General features: G+C 50.0%; 7 protein-coding genes across 7 annotated transcripts; 5 read left to right on the forward strand and 2 right to left on the reverse strand.

The window, feature by feature from the left end:
- Positions 1–265: 265 nt before the first annotated feature.
- CC77DRAFT_1062499 (DNA glycosylase) lies at positions 266–2,338 on the forward strand (the record flags this gene model as incomplete). The annotated part of the gene is made up of 4 exons (XM_018528523.1): positions 266–587; positions 755–1,768; positions 1,817–1,835; positions 1,999–2,338. 4 exons carry the CDS (start codon positions 266–268, stop codon positions 2,336–2,338), a joined length of 1,695 nt encoding a protein of 564 aa, XP_018384767.1.
- A 219-nt stretch (positions 2,339–2,557) lies between these two features.
- CC77DRAFT_161204 (ammonium transporter) lies at positions 2,558–4,507 on the forward strand. Its single transcript, XM_018530356.1, has 3 exons — positions 2,558–2,924; positions 2,974–3,590; positions 3,644–4,507. The coding sequence occupies exons 1-3, from the start codon at positions 2,776–2,778 to the stop codon at positions 4,345–4,347; spliced, it is 1,470 nt and encodes a 489-aa protein (XP_018384768.1). The 5' UTR covers positions 2,558–2,775; the 3' UTR covers positions 4,348–4,507.
- A 315-nt stretch (positions 4,508–4,822) lies between these two features.
- CC77DRAFT_1009837 (hypothetical protein) lies at positions 4,823–5,606 on the forward strand (the record flags this gene model as incomplete). The annotated part of the gene is made up of 3 exons (XM_018523614.1): positions 4,823–4,964; positions 5,050–5,328; positions 5,386–5,606. The coding sequence occupies 3 exons, from the start codon at positions 4,823–4,825 to the stop codon at positions 5,604–5,606; spliced, it is 642 nt and encodes a 213-aa protein (XP_018384769.1).
- A 1,754-nt stretch (positions 5,607–7,360) lies between these two features.
- On the forward strand, positions 7,361–8,500 carry CC77DRAFT_938408 (alpha/beta-hydrolase; the record flags this gene model as incomplete). The annotated part of the gene is made up of 1 exon (XM_018534609.1): positions 7,361–8,500. The coding sequence occupies one exon, from the start codon at positions 7,361–7,363 to the stop codon at positions 8,498–8,500; it is 1,140 nt and encodes a 379-aa protein (XP_018384770.1).
- CC77DRAFT_1021484 (class I glutamine amidotransferase-like protein) lies at positions 8,477–9,466 on the reverse strand. Its single transcript, XM_018525277.1, has one exon. The coding sequence runs from the start codon at positions 9,364–9,366 to the stop codon at positions 8,677–8,679; it is 690 nt and encodes a 229-aa protein (XP_018384771.1). The 5' UTR covers positions 9,367–9,466; the 3' UTR covers positions 8,477–8,676.
- A 1,442-nt stretch (positions 9,467–10,908) lies between these two features.
- CC77DRAFT_1032110 (NAD(P)-binding protein) lies at positions 10,909–11,799 on the forward strand (the record flags this gene model as incomplete). Its single annotated transcript, XM_018526715.1, has 3 exons — positions 10,909–11,461; positions 11,518–11,591; positions 11,668–11,799. The coding sequence occupies 3 exons, from the start codon at positions 10,909–10,911 to the stop codon at positions 11,797–11,799; spliced, it is 759 nt and encodes a 252-aa protein (XP_018384772.1).
- Positions 11,800–12,666: 867 nt separating this feature from the next.
- On the reverse strand, positions 12,667–14,618 carry CC77DRAFT_1051104 (hypothetical protein; the record flags this gene model as incomplete). Its single annotated transcript, XM_018527649.1, has 4 exons — positions 12,667–13,287; positions 13,338–13,685; positions 13,731–14,038; positions 14,091–14,618. 4 exons carry the CDS (start codon positions 14,616–14,618, stop codon positions 12,696–12,698), a joined length of 1,776 nt encoding a protein of 591 aa, XP_018384773.1. The 3' UTR covers positions 12,667–12,695.
- Between the last annotated feature and the right edge of the window lie 758 nt (positions 14,619–15,376).

Raw genomic sequence — 15,376 nt, forward strand, 5'->3', positions numbered from 1 at the left:
AGTATAATCCTAGCTTTGCGCAATTTTATTACGATTTGTGGTGGCTCTACAACCTCATCTTTTTGACTATATTGAGTTGTTGGGGGTGATCATTTGGCGTTGGTGATCATCTGGCGCACGGGCACTGTAGCAATGCTTAGCGCGATCGCACCTCCACTGATCCTTTCCCCTTGGATCCGACCAGACACACTACAGCCAACGACATCAATTGTTTTCAGATTTCTTGGTTGACACAAATACCATCTTTACTCACATTCGACGCGCTATGGCTCCACGCAAAAAGACCGCTATAGCAGCCAAGTCCAGCAAGACTACGAAAAATAGCCAAACTAGCATCACTGCCCCGTCAGCTTCTCTGGTAGCAGCGCTACCGCCATCGCGCGTGCACGATACGTCATACCACTATCCCGTACTTCTCAGCGGCCAGTCTGGATGCGACGCGCTGTTGAGTTGGTTTAGTGGCGTCGCGGAGACACGTAGCATGCCATGGAGGAAGAAGTGGATTGACCCGGACGAGTATGAAGACGAAGAAGAACTTGGACGCGTCTTATCAAAGAGGGCGTATGAGGTTTGGGTGTCTGAAGTTAGTAAGTACGCGTTTTAAATGTGGGTGGTTGCAAACATTGGGCCATCAAGAACGCGTAAACGCGCTGTCACGTGTTCTTCCGGGAACTGTTGCCGGCTCTTTCTCATCACTATTCCACACGTCTAGCCAGCTTCGGATTGGGTAGGATTTCGACTGACCTGATTTCAGTGCTCCAACAAACTCGCGTTTCGACAGTTATTCCCTACTTCAATAATTGGATCGCAAAATGGCCTACGGTTCAGGATCTTGCCGAGGCAGACCATGACGATGTCCTCTCTGTGTGGAAGGGGCTTGGTTACTACTCACGTGCCACACGCCTTCATGAAGGTGCGAAAGCCATGATCGCCAAATCTGCCGGTGCTTCCTGTGCTCTTCCGAGTGGTGCCACAGAGCTACAAGAATTCCCCGGCATTGGACGATACACTGCGGGCGCAGTGTCGAGTATCGCATTTGGCGAGGCAGAACCCGTCCTCGATGGCAATGTGATGCGCGTGCTTAGTCGACAGCTGGGCTTGTACATGGACGTCAAGGACAAGAAAGCTACCGACGTAATGTGGGATATGGCGGATCAACTCATCAAACATGCCTCTAACTTTCCGGAAACGCGCACAAGTGCCGTACCAGGGTTATGGAATCAAGCGCTCATGGAGCTGGGTTCCACTGTCTGTACGCCGCGACCCAAGTGCGATGAGTGTCCTATTCAGGCGACATGCAGGGCCTATAGCGAAGGCAAGGCGTTATCTGACAAGCTTCAATCACCGGCTGTAGTACCTGACATCGAGGATGCATGTTCTCTCTGCGTGTTTTTGGACACCGAAGATTTGGTTGCAGTTGCTGAAGATGCAGCAGATGATGAGCCGCCGCAAGCGACCAAGAAAAGAAAAGTGACTACAAAACAAAGCAACAAAATCTCACAGTACTTTGCTGTTGGCACACCCAAGTCAAATGTGGACACCGAAGACGATGAAGAGGATCGTGGCAGTCCACCTGCTGAGGATTTGAAGAAGCGGAAGCTATCGCTACCTACCAGGGAGTCAAAATCGATCCCGACATACTGCTCGCTCTTCCCGAAAAAGGTGGCGAAGAAGAAGTCCGCTGAAGAAGATTGTGTAGTGTGCATGGTAGAGTTACGCTCAGCAGATGGCAGCAATAAATGGTTAATAGAGCAAAGGCCCGCCAAAGGTACGTTGTGCACCACCATGCTAAAGCACTGCTGACGAATCTGTGAAGGTCTCCTCGCATCACTTTGGTACGTAATAAACACATGCTATCATGGAGACATTACCAGGTAGCTTCTCGGGTACTTCCCAACGCACATTACCGTGCAGCTTCGTGTCATGTTTCATGATAGGCCCAATCCTCGGGTTCTCTTATCTTGGTAGTGCAGGGGGCGTTCGCTGACTGTGGCACAGGCAATTCCCGCAGAGCCCGCTGACTGCATCACAAAAGACGCCCCAGCAGCGCAAAACATTGGCGCAGCAGTATATCTCAGGTCTCGACGCCGGCACAACTGATATGAGCAAAGCGCGTTATGTTGCGAGTTTTCCGCCATTGGTCCATGTCTTCACCCATTTGAAGCTTACCATGCATGCCTATCAGTACAGGATTGACGCCGATAACGCCGACCATATCGAGCTTATATGCAAGGGCCCGCCCGCCCGCAAATGGGTAGACAGTGGATCCATGGACAAGGAGACGTTGTCCACGGGTATGCGCAAGTGCTGGGACCTTGTTTCAAAGAGTCTTCATTGATGTGGTGAGTATTTGCGACCGAGGGAGCTGCGGATGGGTCCCACATGCGAAGTACCCCACGTCCCGTTATCTTTTGCCAAGCGATACACATGGCTTCCGCCTTCCGCCTTCTTGGCTGTATCCACTCCTCCTCCTAGTGTCCTGGGGAAGTGGAACGATAAGGAACGTTAGGTGCCTCTAACTATGCCAGTCAAAGACATTCCTTCCTTCCCATGACTACGGTTCCGCTAGTGAAGTGCTGATTGGATGCATACGACGCGCTGCATATCATGATATCCTGGGAAAGACATGGTACGCTCGTGCGACCGAGATACGGGTGGAAAAGGAAGGCCTAGATATAAACATGGTAATTCCCCGGGGATTTGGTTCTACAAATTGCTCCAGGTACACAGATTTTAGTATTTTGCTCAGTCGAGCGTAAGCAACCTGCTGCTAACATGGCGGATGTGCCAGCACCAACCCCAATCACTGAATGGCCGGATTATGCTGTCGACCCTAACGGTGGAAATGTTATGACCACTGACCTCAACGCGCTCTACGACAAGGGCGACCTGTGCTGGATGCTGGTTAGCACAGTACTATGTTGGTACGCTACTTGCTTTTCACATCTACTGGAAAATACTAATTATGAGTAGGCAAATCACACCTGCGATCGGTTTCCTTTACGCAGGAATGCACCGCCGGAAAGCAGCGCTTACCATGATCTTTCAATCCCTTTTCTGCGCATGCGCGGTAGGCATCCAATTCTGGGTGTACGGTTACTCCCTCTACCAGTCACATACCACGGGTCCTTTCATAGGAGATTTGTCCAAAGCAGGTTTACACAACACTCTTGGCTCACCTTCGCTCGCGAATGCGGATATCCCAGACATCCTTTATGCCGCCTTTGGTTTCACGTTTGTCACCTGCACCGCAATGATCTTGGCAGGAGCGATGCTTGAGCGAGGGCGTCTAGGGCCGTCGATGATATTCTTGCTCTGCTGGACCACTTTCGTGTACTACGTACTCGCATATGCGGAATGGAATCCTAGTGGTTGGCTTTACAAACTCGGAGTCCTCGATTTTGCGGGTTCTGGTCCTGTGCATATTGCGTCTGGATTTTCTGCTTTAGCATGGGCGTTGATGCTGGGCAAGCGTGTCGATCCGCACAAGGAGTCGCATCATCCCAGGATTCCGCACTTCAAGCCTCACAGCCCTTTTCTTGTTGGGCTCGGCACGATATTGATCTGGTTCGGATGGTTTGCGTTCAATGGTCAGTAGCGAGTGTATGTTTAGATTTTGAAGAGACAAACTGACTATCTGTAGGTGCCTCTGGTGCTAATATCACCATTCGTTCTGTTTACATCGTCTGCAATACCAACCTCGCAGCCTGTGGCGGCGGTATGGCATGGGTCTTACTGGAGTATATATTCACCCGCAAGTTCTCGATTATCGGCTTTTGCTCAGGCATCATCTCCGGCCTTGTCGGTATCACGCCGGCCTGCGGATTTGTTCCTGTCCAGACATCGGCGCTGATCGGTGCTCTCACTGCTTGCGGATCCTTCTTCACAGTCCGATACAAGTACCTCCTCGGCATTGATGAGGGTCTAGACATCTTCGCCATACATGGTGTTGGCGGCTACATCGGCGACATCATGACCGGTTTCTTCGCTGCGCCCTACGTACCCGCCATGGACGGCGTAAGCAATTTCTACGAGGGTGGCTGGTGGGCTCGGAACTGGAAACAAATGGGATACCAGCTGGCTGCTGCGACTACATGCGCAGCATGGTCATTCGTCATTTCGGCTATCTTGCTGTTCATCATCAACAAAATTCCTGGTTGTCATATTCGCGCGACCGAGGACGACGAGCTGAGGGGACTCGACTACAAATATTTTAGTGATGCGGACGAAGACATGATGGTCTTGACCGGATATGGGCCTAGGACTCCTGGATCAACAGCATCGGGTGCTGCGAGTGGATCCGATAGTCATCAAGACGTACCTGTTGTAACGGAGAAACAAGATTGATGGGGAGGATGTCCGGAGATGACGCTCTGTGCTACTCGTACAGGTCGGCGGCATGCCTTAATTTTCCACTCCCGCAACACTGGCCGCTCGTTTTCACTGGGTTCGAAAACATCCTGCTAGATCATGCTCCTGTATTTGTATATTGTTCCAGTCTTCTCGATAGTCTTCTGCCTTCCGTATTCAGCAATAGAGACGCCATTATTTCGTCTGGTTTGTCTTACTTATTCTTATCACTTGCTTGTCCCATTCTAGGCATCTTCATCTCGCTTCCTGAACGCCACACATCATTCAATTGGCTAATCATCATCGGGTTGCTTTAATGTACCGCGGCATAACGCAGGTCCCAATCGTTAAATCTAACGCGCTTTCCTCTCGCACGGCGCAGCGTCCTCGGCTCCACAAGCGACACGCTTCTTGTCACTTTGTCGGAAAATCAGCAATCCAGCAAGCATCCAGGATGAAGTCAATCGTCGCAATGGCTATCAGTTCCACTACTGTAACGGTTACTGCCGTGCCAGATCCACTTATCACCCCACGGGCTGAACTTGCACCCCGGCAGACATCATCCGGAGATGATCCTGCGCTGCTTGGCTGGGTGGACGCGACGAATGGACAATGTAAGCCGCGCCACTAATCCAACATCCATACTACACCATGCTTCGCCTCTATCAGCACATTGCCGCTAATTGCGCTTCAACGTAGGGTCTGATCTCCGCTCTTGCGATTACCCAGCCACCTACTCGACCTCTGGATCGTACGCCCAATGTTGCGCGCCCGGCAGTTCGGACTGCATCTTCTGGTCATCTTGTAGTGCCGCAACTCTCTTCTCACCACAGACAAGTTTATTCTGCGACCAGGGATATTGTAACACTGCAGTCGTGGTGCCGACCGTTGGTGCTAGTGGGGGTGTAAGCTACCTGGGTTGTTGGGCGACAAGTCTGGGGCAGGAGCCATTTACGCTGATCAGAGACATTGGAGACGGTACGTATGGCATGAGCTTGCGTGGTCCGGAAACATGACGTGCTGATGTTTTTGTAGTTGATGTTGCGCCGTCTTCATCGACTGTGTCTAGCGAGGACAGCACCGCGAGTGCCTCACCTGATTCTACTACCGCCTCTGGATCTACCTCTGAAACGTTGACCAATGGGGCTGAGTCTTCTACCAGTGCCACTCCGACGACGGGTGCTGCTGCGGTTGCTATGTCGGGGTCATTTGCTGGTATGATTGGCTTGCTCGCGATGCTGTTCAGTATGATTTGAAGCGAGACACGACATTCTGAAAGAACAACATGATCACGAATCATGAGTTATTTCACCGTAATAATAGGAAATCAACTGGTGTGTGTTGGAACATATTCCCATCAACTTTAGAAGTCACCTGCTGAGCCGTGTCATCTGGTTGGGCCGACGGTAAGCTTGTGAAGTACCCACCGGCGACAGCTATGCGGAATGCAATCTTTGGTGGTAGTACTAGCTAATCGTCAACACTGTCGTTACTGTTGTCGACTCAACAGGTGTCTTCTTCAGTGATCGTGCTCACAGGCACTAGTAGCAACCGAGGTTCCCGAGCAGCTTGTACAATCAGCTTTAGTACCAACGTGACGTCGCACAATATTTATATAACCGCAACACCGCCACATCGACGGCGAATCGACTATGCAGATCGCGCAACACTACATAACTTCATCCCTGTCATATCTCGTCATCGTTCGGTAAAGCATGAGATCGCTTGAGATACCGGGCGCTAGACAATTCACGAGTCACTTCCATCGCAGAGTTCTAGAAAATCTCGATCCACAACGAAGGCTCAAGCGTCCCAAAATACTTTTGCGTTCTCCACCTCTGCCACATGTGCTGCAGCCCACAGTAAGCATGGTCAACAAGTTCTGTGGCTTCGGAAGCCATGTTGCCAGGCCGGTCCGACGCCGAGCAAAAACGAGTGTACTCTTCGTTGTTCACAACTCGCCGACTCAAGACAGCGATTTTGTGAACACAGCCATCGCTGCACATACCAAAGATCCAGAAGAGTGCGCAGTCCGATGTCTGTAGACATCGCTACCTGTCGTCGATCAAATAACCTGGGGTTGATCTACCCAATTTTGCGGTTCAGGGACAGGATGGAGACGTAAAAGCGATTCCTGGTTCAGGAGCACGATAGCGCGCGACTGAGGAAAGGCCAGGGCCTCAGATCACCGTAGTATGGGTTGGACCCTTCTGAGTACATGCACTGCGAACAGTGGTCTGACCACTGCAAAAGGCTAACACAACGTAGTTTCTCAACATTGGGCTACGCAAATTTTCATGTCCCCAACAACATTTATTCCGTAAGAGAGGGGCATGAATGACATGCGACTTTCGAAACTTGATTGCTATCCACACGGAATGGTGTCTGCAGCACATATGGTATCATCAGTCGGGTAGCCTTATCCTATCCTTCTCGCCTGATACGAGATAATGCCGGTGGTTGTAATGCTAACTATGCCGCACGAGTCATAGCAAGCAAGATGTATTGCCTCTCCCGTACTAGTGGTACACTGCTAACCTAGAATAAACACGAGATCTGTGGATATACAATAGTCCCAGTCGCTAGGGCTGCAGAGCGTTCGAACGGTTTGTCAAAAGAGCATGCGCTTGCAAGCATGCGTCTCTGCACGATTGTGGTTCTTCACCCACAGACATGTTCAGACAGGATCGGAAAGAGCTTCTGAATACGGGGGGCTCCACTGGCAGTTTGACTTATCTTGTCGCGTGTTCTTGTTTGCCTTTTGACTTCATTTTTTCGTTACGCTCTGCCATCTGTGTAGCACTTGTTCGTTCGCTCGGCCATCAACACTCACTTCACTGATAAGATCAGAGGGATATAGTTAATGCTATACCGTTCTTATAATACTTAATATCCTCACGATACTGGCTATTCCATCTATCATTTTCTCATACACCACGCCATCGACGTTTCGGAGCAACGAACAGTCAACGCCTTATTCACGAATCTCAACATGCCCTCAACGACCACCATGAAGCAAAGTCTTGCCACTGTTGTTCTTGCAGCTCTCCCATTAGCCACCCGTGCTCAAGGCACTACACCTCCAAAGGTCGCTGCCGCCTGTAATGATGTAGCAATTTTCATGGCTCGCGGCAATGACGCTCCATACCACGATGGCCGTACTTCGCCTTTCATCGATGCCACTTGCGGCAAATTCCAGGCCCAGGGCAACTCCTGCGATTATATGGATATCGTCTTCGATGCTACCCTCGGTGTAGAGTTTTGCCCTACAATCCAAGAAGGTGCCGTCAACGGCATTAGGCAAATTACCGAGTACAATGCCCAGTGCCCGGACACATTGATTGTAATCAATGGTTACTCGCAAGGTGGTATGGTTTCCGGAGCTCTTTTGAGTGGTGGAGGCGAGGATGCATGCAACGTCGACTCACAAACTCTCGGACTCGACCCTACCTCACAGGCTGGCCAGGCTGTCAAGGCAGCTCTTCTCTGGGGCGATGTTAAGCACACTGCGAACCAGCCTTACAACGTTCTTGATGGAGCAGACAAGCAGGCTTGGCCCCGTACCGGCGCCAACCTTGAGCGCCTGAACCGCTACTCCGCTGTCTTGAGGTCATACTGCGCTGCTGGCGACCCAGTCTGCGCTAATGGAGATGTCATTGCCCAGCATTTGAACTACTTCGAGCTTTACACCGAGGAGGCGTCAAGCTGGGTTGTGAGCAAGCTCACACCTCTCCTGGTCAAAGCTTCATCGTCTGCTGTGCCCTCCAGCTCGGTCGCTCCAGCTCCCTCATCCACAGCTATCCCCGAGGACTCTACGACTGTGGTCACATCAACTGAAACAAGCACCATGGAGGTACCGGTCACTGTCACCAAAGGCGCGGTCAAGCCATCTACTATGATCTCATCATACGTCCCTGTCACCATCCCTCACAAGCACTACAACGCAACCGCTCCGTACAACAACTTTACAATGCCTGTTTCAAGCACTGTCATGACCGCCGACAAGCCTCACGAGACTACCTACCTGCCGGTTGAAGAGTCGCACGCTCCCGCTACCACTAAGGCACCAGAGTACTCAGCCGTTGCTGCTGCCTGTCCACCAGCCACCGTTTACGAGACCGTCACCAATATCGTGACCAAGTATGTATAAAGCAGCTAGTGTAGGGAGGTTGAATTTGGGGTGGAAATCCTAGGAATCATGCTCGATGAATGTATATAATGCCTATTACAAACGAAAAGTGTTTATGTCTCACGAAAAATTATGTCTTGTATCTCATAATGAAGCTTAAGCTGTATTTATTATGCCTTATTTTCTTGTTGATATCCTTAAATGCCCAATGCCTTTGCGATCGCCTCTCCGACCGCTGTCGCACTCGTCGGGTTTTGTCCGGTGATCAATCGGCCAGAAACGGCGACCTTCTCGCCCCAGGGCTCCGCTGCCTTGACAAACTTGCCTCCGCTCGCCTTCTGCAGCGCATCTTCAGGCAAGAATGGTACAGCCTTGGTCAAGCCCACTTGCTCCTCCTCAGCGTTTGTGAATGCGGTAACCTCCTTTCCAGCAACAAGCAGACTTCCGTCGCTCAGCTTAGCGTCGTAGAAGACAGCGGGTGCATGGCATACGGCCGACACGATCTTGTCCGCCTCCCAAAACTCCCTGATAAGTTGTTGTGACGTCGCGTCGTCGACAAGATCGAACATAGGTCCATGACCACCAACGTAGAAGATGGCATCAAACTCCTTCGCCTTTCCCTTGAAGTCGCTCAGCTTCTGGGTATTCTTCCAGACCTGCTCGTCGTTCTTGAGGAAGTTGACGGATACATCGTCTTTCGCGGCTTCAACGGATGCAGGGTCGAGGGGAGCCTCACCGCCCTTGGGGGATGCGACGGTGATGTTGGCTTTGTTGCGTAGGACGTGGTAGGGGTGGGCGAGCTCTGGCAAGTACCAGCCAGTGGGCTTGCCTGTGTCGCCGAGCTTGTTGTGCGAGGTGAGGACGAAGAGAATGCTTGGCTTAGACATTGTGAAAGTTGGATGATTGATAATAGGTATGGTTGAACTGGCGCGCAGAATGGATATACTTTAAGACTTTTGGAAAAGTTCGATGGCTTTCTGAGAGTACCCTGCTTATGCGACGACATGCGGGGTAGCTACGAGATAAAAGGCCCGATTGTGCGGACAGCTTCTCCTGGCCCCTAGGGCGTCATCTTGGAAAATCTGTGTTATCTGTTCGCCGAGGATGTACCTAGGCAGTATTTCAAGGTGGAATAGAGGATACGATCAGCCAGTCCCTAGCAGCTTCTGTGCGATGCACTGGACTACTCTCCACTAAAATCTCGGAGTAGCTTGCATTTCGAGCGAAATTAGGATGACAATGACGTTTTTGCAGATATAGTCTCTTCTTGTGCGTCCAAGGATTCTGTCTCGGAAGCATATGCTACCTAGGTAGGGACTTCCATCTTGACCGAAGAACCTCTAACCAACTACTGCTCCATTGTAAAGACGATCATGCGTCGGATGACCTCATGAGATATGGTGAAGCAGCATGTCTTCCAATAGAACCAAGTGCCAGAATCGGAGCGGAGCCTTTTTGTTATACTGGTGTATATTGACGCTCCTTACCAATCACCTGCGGTAGCTTCGCCCATCTCAGTTTGACTCTTTGCTAGCCCTGTACTAGATGAAGTCGATATGTTCCAGTATCCACGACCCATATTCTTGATTAAGGACGTGATGAAACAGCATGACCGTGAACTCTTTAGATAACGTCAGCCCCACGACTCAATGCATTTTCCTTTTGGTCTCCGCGTAAGCTTAGCACCATAAAAGGTTGCAAGCCATCACGGCATGATCTTCGATGCGGTCGTCTTCGTCGGAATCACCATATCAGTAGAGTCCAATGACCAGTGAATTGCGCCAGACCAGCCGCAGTACACATGTTGCAGAATAATATCGGGATGATGTTGAGGTAAAACCGACGCGACTTCAAACGCGTCTGCGCGTTCCTAGGCTTGGCGCACGTGGAAGTCAACCCCTCCGTTCATGACGTCATCATCGCAATTAACGCTTGCCGACTTAACAAGCTACTCAAGTACTATCGCCGCCGACCTGAAGCTCATCAATAAGCCGATTTTTATGCCGTCGAAAGGTTGGAAATGTAGATGGGCTCTCGGACGTGCTCGCGTTCTGGATCGACAGTTGTAAATCGCATTCCGCTGCTTCAAGCACACATGTACTTATACGGTATCATGACCGACCTCGGGTATCTGCGACAACCACCTGATTTCCTGAGTATCCATGCCGTACGCTTCCAATTTCGGCGGTCATCCCTACTTCGACTGTACGCGTACGGGGAAGCTTCTGGTTGGTCGACTGTTCAGCTGGGTCGCGCAAATAGCCCGATTTGACCTCGCGTTGCATCCAGAGTGTGGAACAACACGAAGGGCCCACGCTGTGTACGGCCTATACGCGTTCGCGTGAAAGCCACATATATCTTTTCCGAATGTGTATAAAAGACGGAGACAGTAGACAGAGTGTATGATTTCAAAAGTACTGTTCAACGTTATGGCATCTTCCGAGAACAAAACTGTCATCATAACGGGTTGCAGCAGCGGCATTGGCCTAGCAACGACCCTGGTGTTCCTCTCACAAAAGGCGCGAGTCTTCGGTATCGATATGTCGCCCTTCACCCATGAGCTTGACGCCATCTACAACGATTCTTTTACTTTTCACAAAGCCGACCTTTGCAAGCCCGGCGCAGCCGAGGATGCAATATCTGCTTGCATTGCAAAATACGGCCCGAGCATCGACGTGCTAGCCAATGTTGCGGGTATCATGGATGCCTTCAGCAGCGCTGATACGGTCAGGGACTCGGAATGGGAGCGCGTGCTTACCGTTAACCTCACAGTACCTGTCCGGATGATGACGGCTGTATTGCCCAGCATGAAGAATCAACAAAGCGGTTCCATCGTAAACGTTGGAAGCTATGCGAGTCTCTCGGGTGCGGTGGCTGGCATCGCATACACAGCCAGTAAACATGGGCTTATCGGTGCGACCAAAAACGTCGCATGGCGCTTTCGGAAGGATGGCATTCGATGCAACGCCGTACTTCCAGGTGGTTCGTATCATCCCTGGTTCTAGGTCCGCGAAAATCTTTTCCTGATGCACTCTCAGCCGTTCCCACCAATATCCGCTCATCGATGGTGCAAGAAAATGTCGACCAGGCAGCAATGGAAGTATACCGGTACGTTATCACGATGCCGAAAGACGCGCACTTACTGACAGGCTCGTAGCCCGGTGCAGGTATTATGCCAGGGCCTCAAGAGGGACGACCTTCCATACGGATCCGTAGGCCCTGACGATATTGCGCAAGGCATTGCATTTCTTGCCTCCGATGCTGCAAAGACGATCAGTGGTGTGGTGATGCCGATAGACAATGCTTGGTCGACTATCTAGGTTGTGATCATGGGCCTGATATTATGAAAGGTCCAGGCTGTTGGCAGGACGGGACGGGAGGCGAAGAGGGACAGTTTCAAAGAGTATGATCAGCCTTTACACATGCGTACGCACGATATGCTAAAATGTCTTCGATTATGTGTGCAGCGCTAACTACAAGCGGTGACACAGGGTCACAAGGGTAGCATACCTACATTATTCTCGTAACACATTTCACGCATTACTCACAATATGATGGCCCTCATACGTCCGGAGACGGTATCGTCCGTACCTAGGTAATCGTGCTTACGATCGGACAGCGGAACATCAGATATTTCGCTATCGAGGCCAGGGCAGCGCCACTATGTCGATACATCCTACAAAAGTCAGACCCGCCTACGTTTGTTCGCCTTCAACGGGTTCGATAGCTTCGCAGCTGCCTTTACCCAGTGTTTCGATGGTTGTATTCATGGATGTAAAAGCTTCTTGGCAGCAGCTAGACCGAAAGTTAATCTCATGAGTGCTATTGGCATAGACATTAACAATTAAGCGTGTGCAAACGCTACCTACTGAAGAGAACCAGATGGTTGCTTCTACATTATTAATACATCGGACCCGAACTCCTAACAAGGCCGGTAACTCGAACGCGACAACAAGACCATGGTGGTTTGACGTGTCAATGAGTTCGAATTCTGCTGCGATAGTCATCCCTTAAGGGAAGAAGCAGAAGGCTGAAGAGGCTGCAGACGAATTCCACGCAACCAAGAAACTAGATAGACAGTTTTGAGATTGAGGCTTGCTGACATTCAGATCGTCACATTTTATTCATTGGCGCTTTAACAATGAATTTTGCACAGGTCAATGGCCACTGTATCGATTTAATGTATTCTTGGCATTAGTCGCGTCTCGGCTTGTATCTATGCTAAAATCTTCCCTGAATCATCCATCAAATGCTTTATTCTCCACGTCTTTGGATCTTCGCTAAGACTTGCACCCGGAAGAACGAGCTCTGAGAGGACTGGCTGTGAGTACTCAAAGTTCGTTTCGTCTATTGACTCGGTGTCACTGTCCGGCTCTTGTATGGTCACATAACGTCCGACAGTATTCCGAATCTCGGCACTGAGTTGTTTTCTCATGAGAGCGAGCATGACAATAGCGATATAAGCACTCTTTGACTGCTCATACAGACCGTTAAAACATAGAATGAGTGTCGAGAGAAGTGCCTCGCTTGTATCTTTCCGTTCACTGGCTGGGTCTTGCTCGAGTTGTCGGATGGGTTCTAGAGTCAGGTTGGCGAGGTGGACCAAGAAGATTGTGAGCGTCAAGTCATAACTTTCGAAGCTATGGCGAAGGTAGTATATACGTAAGATGCTTTCTAAGTGAACGCTGGCTTCTGTGACAACCTGTTGTGCCTTGTTGAGTTGGTTTTGCGTCAATGACCGTGCACCTCCATCTTCAGAATATATCTGAGATCTGAACAGAGTTATCAAGACAGCATGATATTCGCAACTATAGACGTATTAGCTTCTATGATGCGCATGTGTGAGAAGGCCACTCACTGTAGTAGCAGGTGAGAAGGGTGCACAATCCACCGAGGTTGGAGTTGAGTAGGCAAACCGCGATACCAAGTTTCCAGTTTTGCTTGAATGTGTAAAGCTGCGCCCCATGGCATCTTCTTCAAGTCTTCAAATATACTAAAGCACATCACACCAATCTCGTTTTGGATCACCCGCAACTCGCTCAAAGCTTTCATTCCGTGACCGAAGTCAGTCATGTAATGGTTTCCATCTGCCGGATAATTTAATACTATATCCCCGTACCACTCTGACTTGCCGTGGACGTCAGGAAGCGGATCTGCTGGGATATCTAGAAGACACGGCGGCTTAAAGTAGTAGTAACTCTGTAATCTGAGAAAGGTTAGCCATGGGCTACTGCATATTGATTAGACTTACGATAGCCATGAAGACAGCCCCCATGCAGTGAAAGATTTGGCGTGCTCAAATTTGTCATGATCCACCCGGGGTGCAAAAAGTCTCATTTTTTGTGCCATACTGAGAGCTTTGAGCATATAAGAAAACCCAAGGGTGTCATGGCCGAAGTCGTTCATTGCAGCATTGATCAGACAACCAGCTTGAACAGTGGTAAGTTTGGGCGCTCCGTCCTCTAATTCCCACAGTCGTTTTGCTTCTGCTAAGAATCGATATGGCAGACTGTCTGGATTCCAGAACCTGGTGCGATTACTGAGCACTCGAGAGCTGGCCTACAGTATATTAATGATCCCCCGTCTACTTCAATGAGACATACTTACTCACACAAGCTTTAGCCAAAAGAGCATTGACAAGTAAATGAGAGCAAAACTCGGATCTTCTTGATACCAAGTCTTCCAGAAAATAAGCTTTGTGAAAAAAGAAATGCCGTGGATACTGATTGATGAAGTAGCCTTCGATGATGTTGCGCAGCAGTCGATCGTTAGAACTAACACTGGTCCAATGCGAAGGTTGTGCATCTTCGAGTAGATTGTCAACCATCCTAGCCGTAGATAAAGACCTTGCGTAATTACTCTTTTGCAGAGCTACGTGTGTTTGCGAGGTACTTCTATCGTAATCGGACGCTTCGATTGCTTCATAGACAAGCGACTGGAAGTAAGTACTGTCTTGAAGGCTTGCCGGTATCTTGTCCATGTACGGAAAGTGAAAGCGCGAGGACGTTTGTGGAACATGAGAAAGCTCCATGATCAAACTTCCATCTTGAATGTGTCTTATCACAGCTTCTGCGTTTGCACCTGCTCGAATGCGGTGAAAGATGTCGGCTGCATCTCTCTCGGGCAGGTTTTGTAACATATCAAACAGTTCTTCCTGTGCAGTACGTTTCTGTTTGAGCTGCTGATATCTACGCTTGAATTGACGCGATTCAGTCTCACCATGACGACACTCAGTATCTCGCGTCACGCACGCAGTGCACCTAGGCTTTGACCCGTCGCACTGTTGCTATGTCAGCTAAGATCAGAGAAGCTGCAGGGCATATGTACTTGCTTTTGACTTGCGAGCTCGACAAGCCTCGCAAGCGTTGAATCGAGTAGCCTTTTGCTTTTCTGCTGAGTCTTTGCGGATCCCACCAGTAGGGGCAGGTAAGAGTGAACGCAATGGTGGTGGAGTTCGTGCAGATCCTTGTTCCATTCCTTCCAGAGCAGTGACGTCAGCTGTTTTATAGAGGACGTTCCACTGTCAGACTCCGGCCGTTTGGTTCGTCTGTATGACCCTAGGCTGGCCACTCATATAAAAGCGTAGTGACAAGAAGTATGTGTCTTGGTGTGTAACTGGTATGGGAGGCGACTCGAAGAGGAATTTCGTATCGAAGTTTCGTGGCGCCACTTCGGCGCTACTGCCGCAAAGCCAATCAGCTTCAGTATCGAGATCTTCGATCGCCAGTAGCTCGCCCAATTGCGGGCATATTAGCGTGTTTGGCCATCGGCATCACTTAAAAGATCGAACATTTTGCTATCTTGTTGATGCATCAGTAATATAGTTCTGGTGAGCATTGCCGCTATATCTCCACCTCCCCTAAGTCCAGTGCATTTTGACTTCATCCGACTGATCAG

Source organism: Alternaria alternata (assembly GCF_001642055.1).
Source record: "Alternaria alternata strain SRC1lrK2f unplaced genomic scaffold CC77scaffold_13, whole genome shotgun sequence".
NCBI classification, from domain to species: Eukaryota; Fungi; Ascomycota; class Dothideomycetes; order Pleosporales; family Pleosporaceae; genus Alternaria; species Alternaria alternata.

Coding starts and splice junctions, on each gene's coding strand:
- CC77DRAFT_161204 (XM_018530356.1), top strand. CDS start 2,776: ATGGCGGATGTGCCAGCACCAACCCCAATCACTGAATGGCCGGATTAT. Junction 2,925..2,973: donor GTTAGCACAGTACTATGTTG/GTACGCTACTTG, acceptor AATTATGAGTAG/GCAAATCACACCTGCGATCG. Junction 3,591..3,643: donor CGGATGGTTTGCGTTCAATG/GTCAGTAGCGAG, acceptor GACTATCTGTAG/GTGCCTCTGGTGCTAATATC.
- CC77DRAFT_1021484 (XM_018525277.1), bottom strand. CDS start 9,366: ATGTCTAAGCCAAGCATTCTCTTCGTCCTCACCTCGCACAACAAGCTC.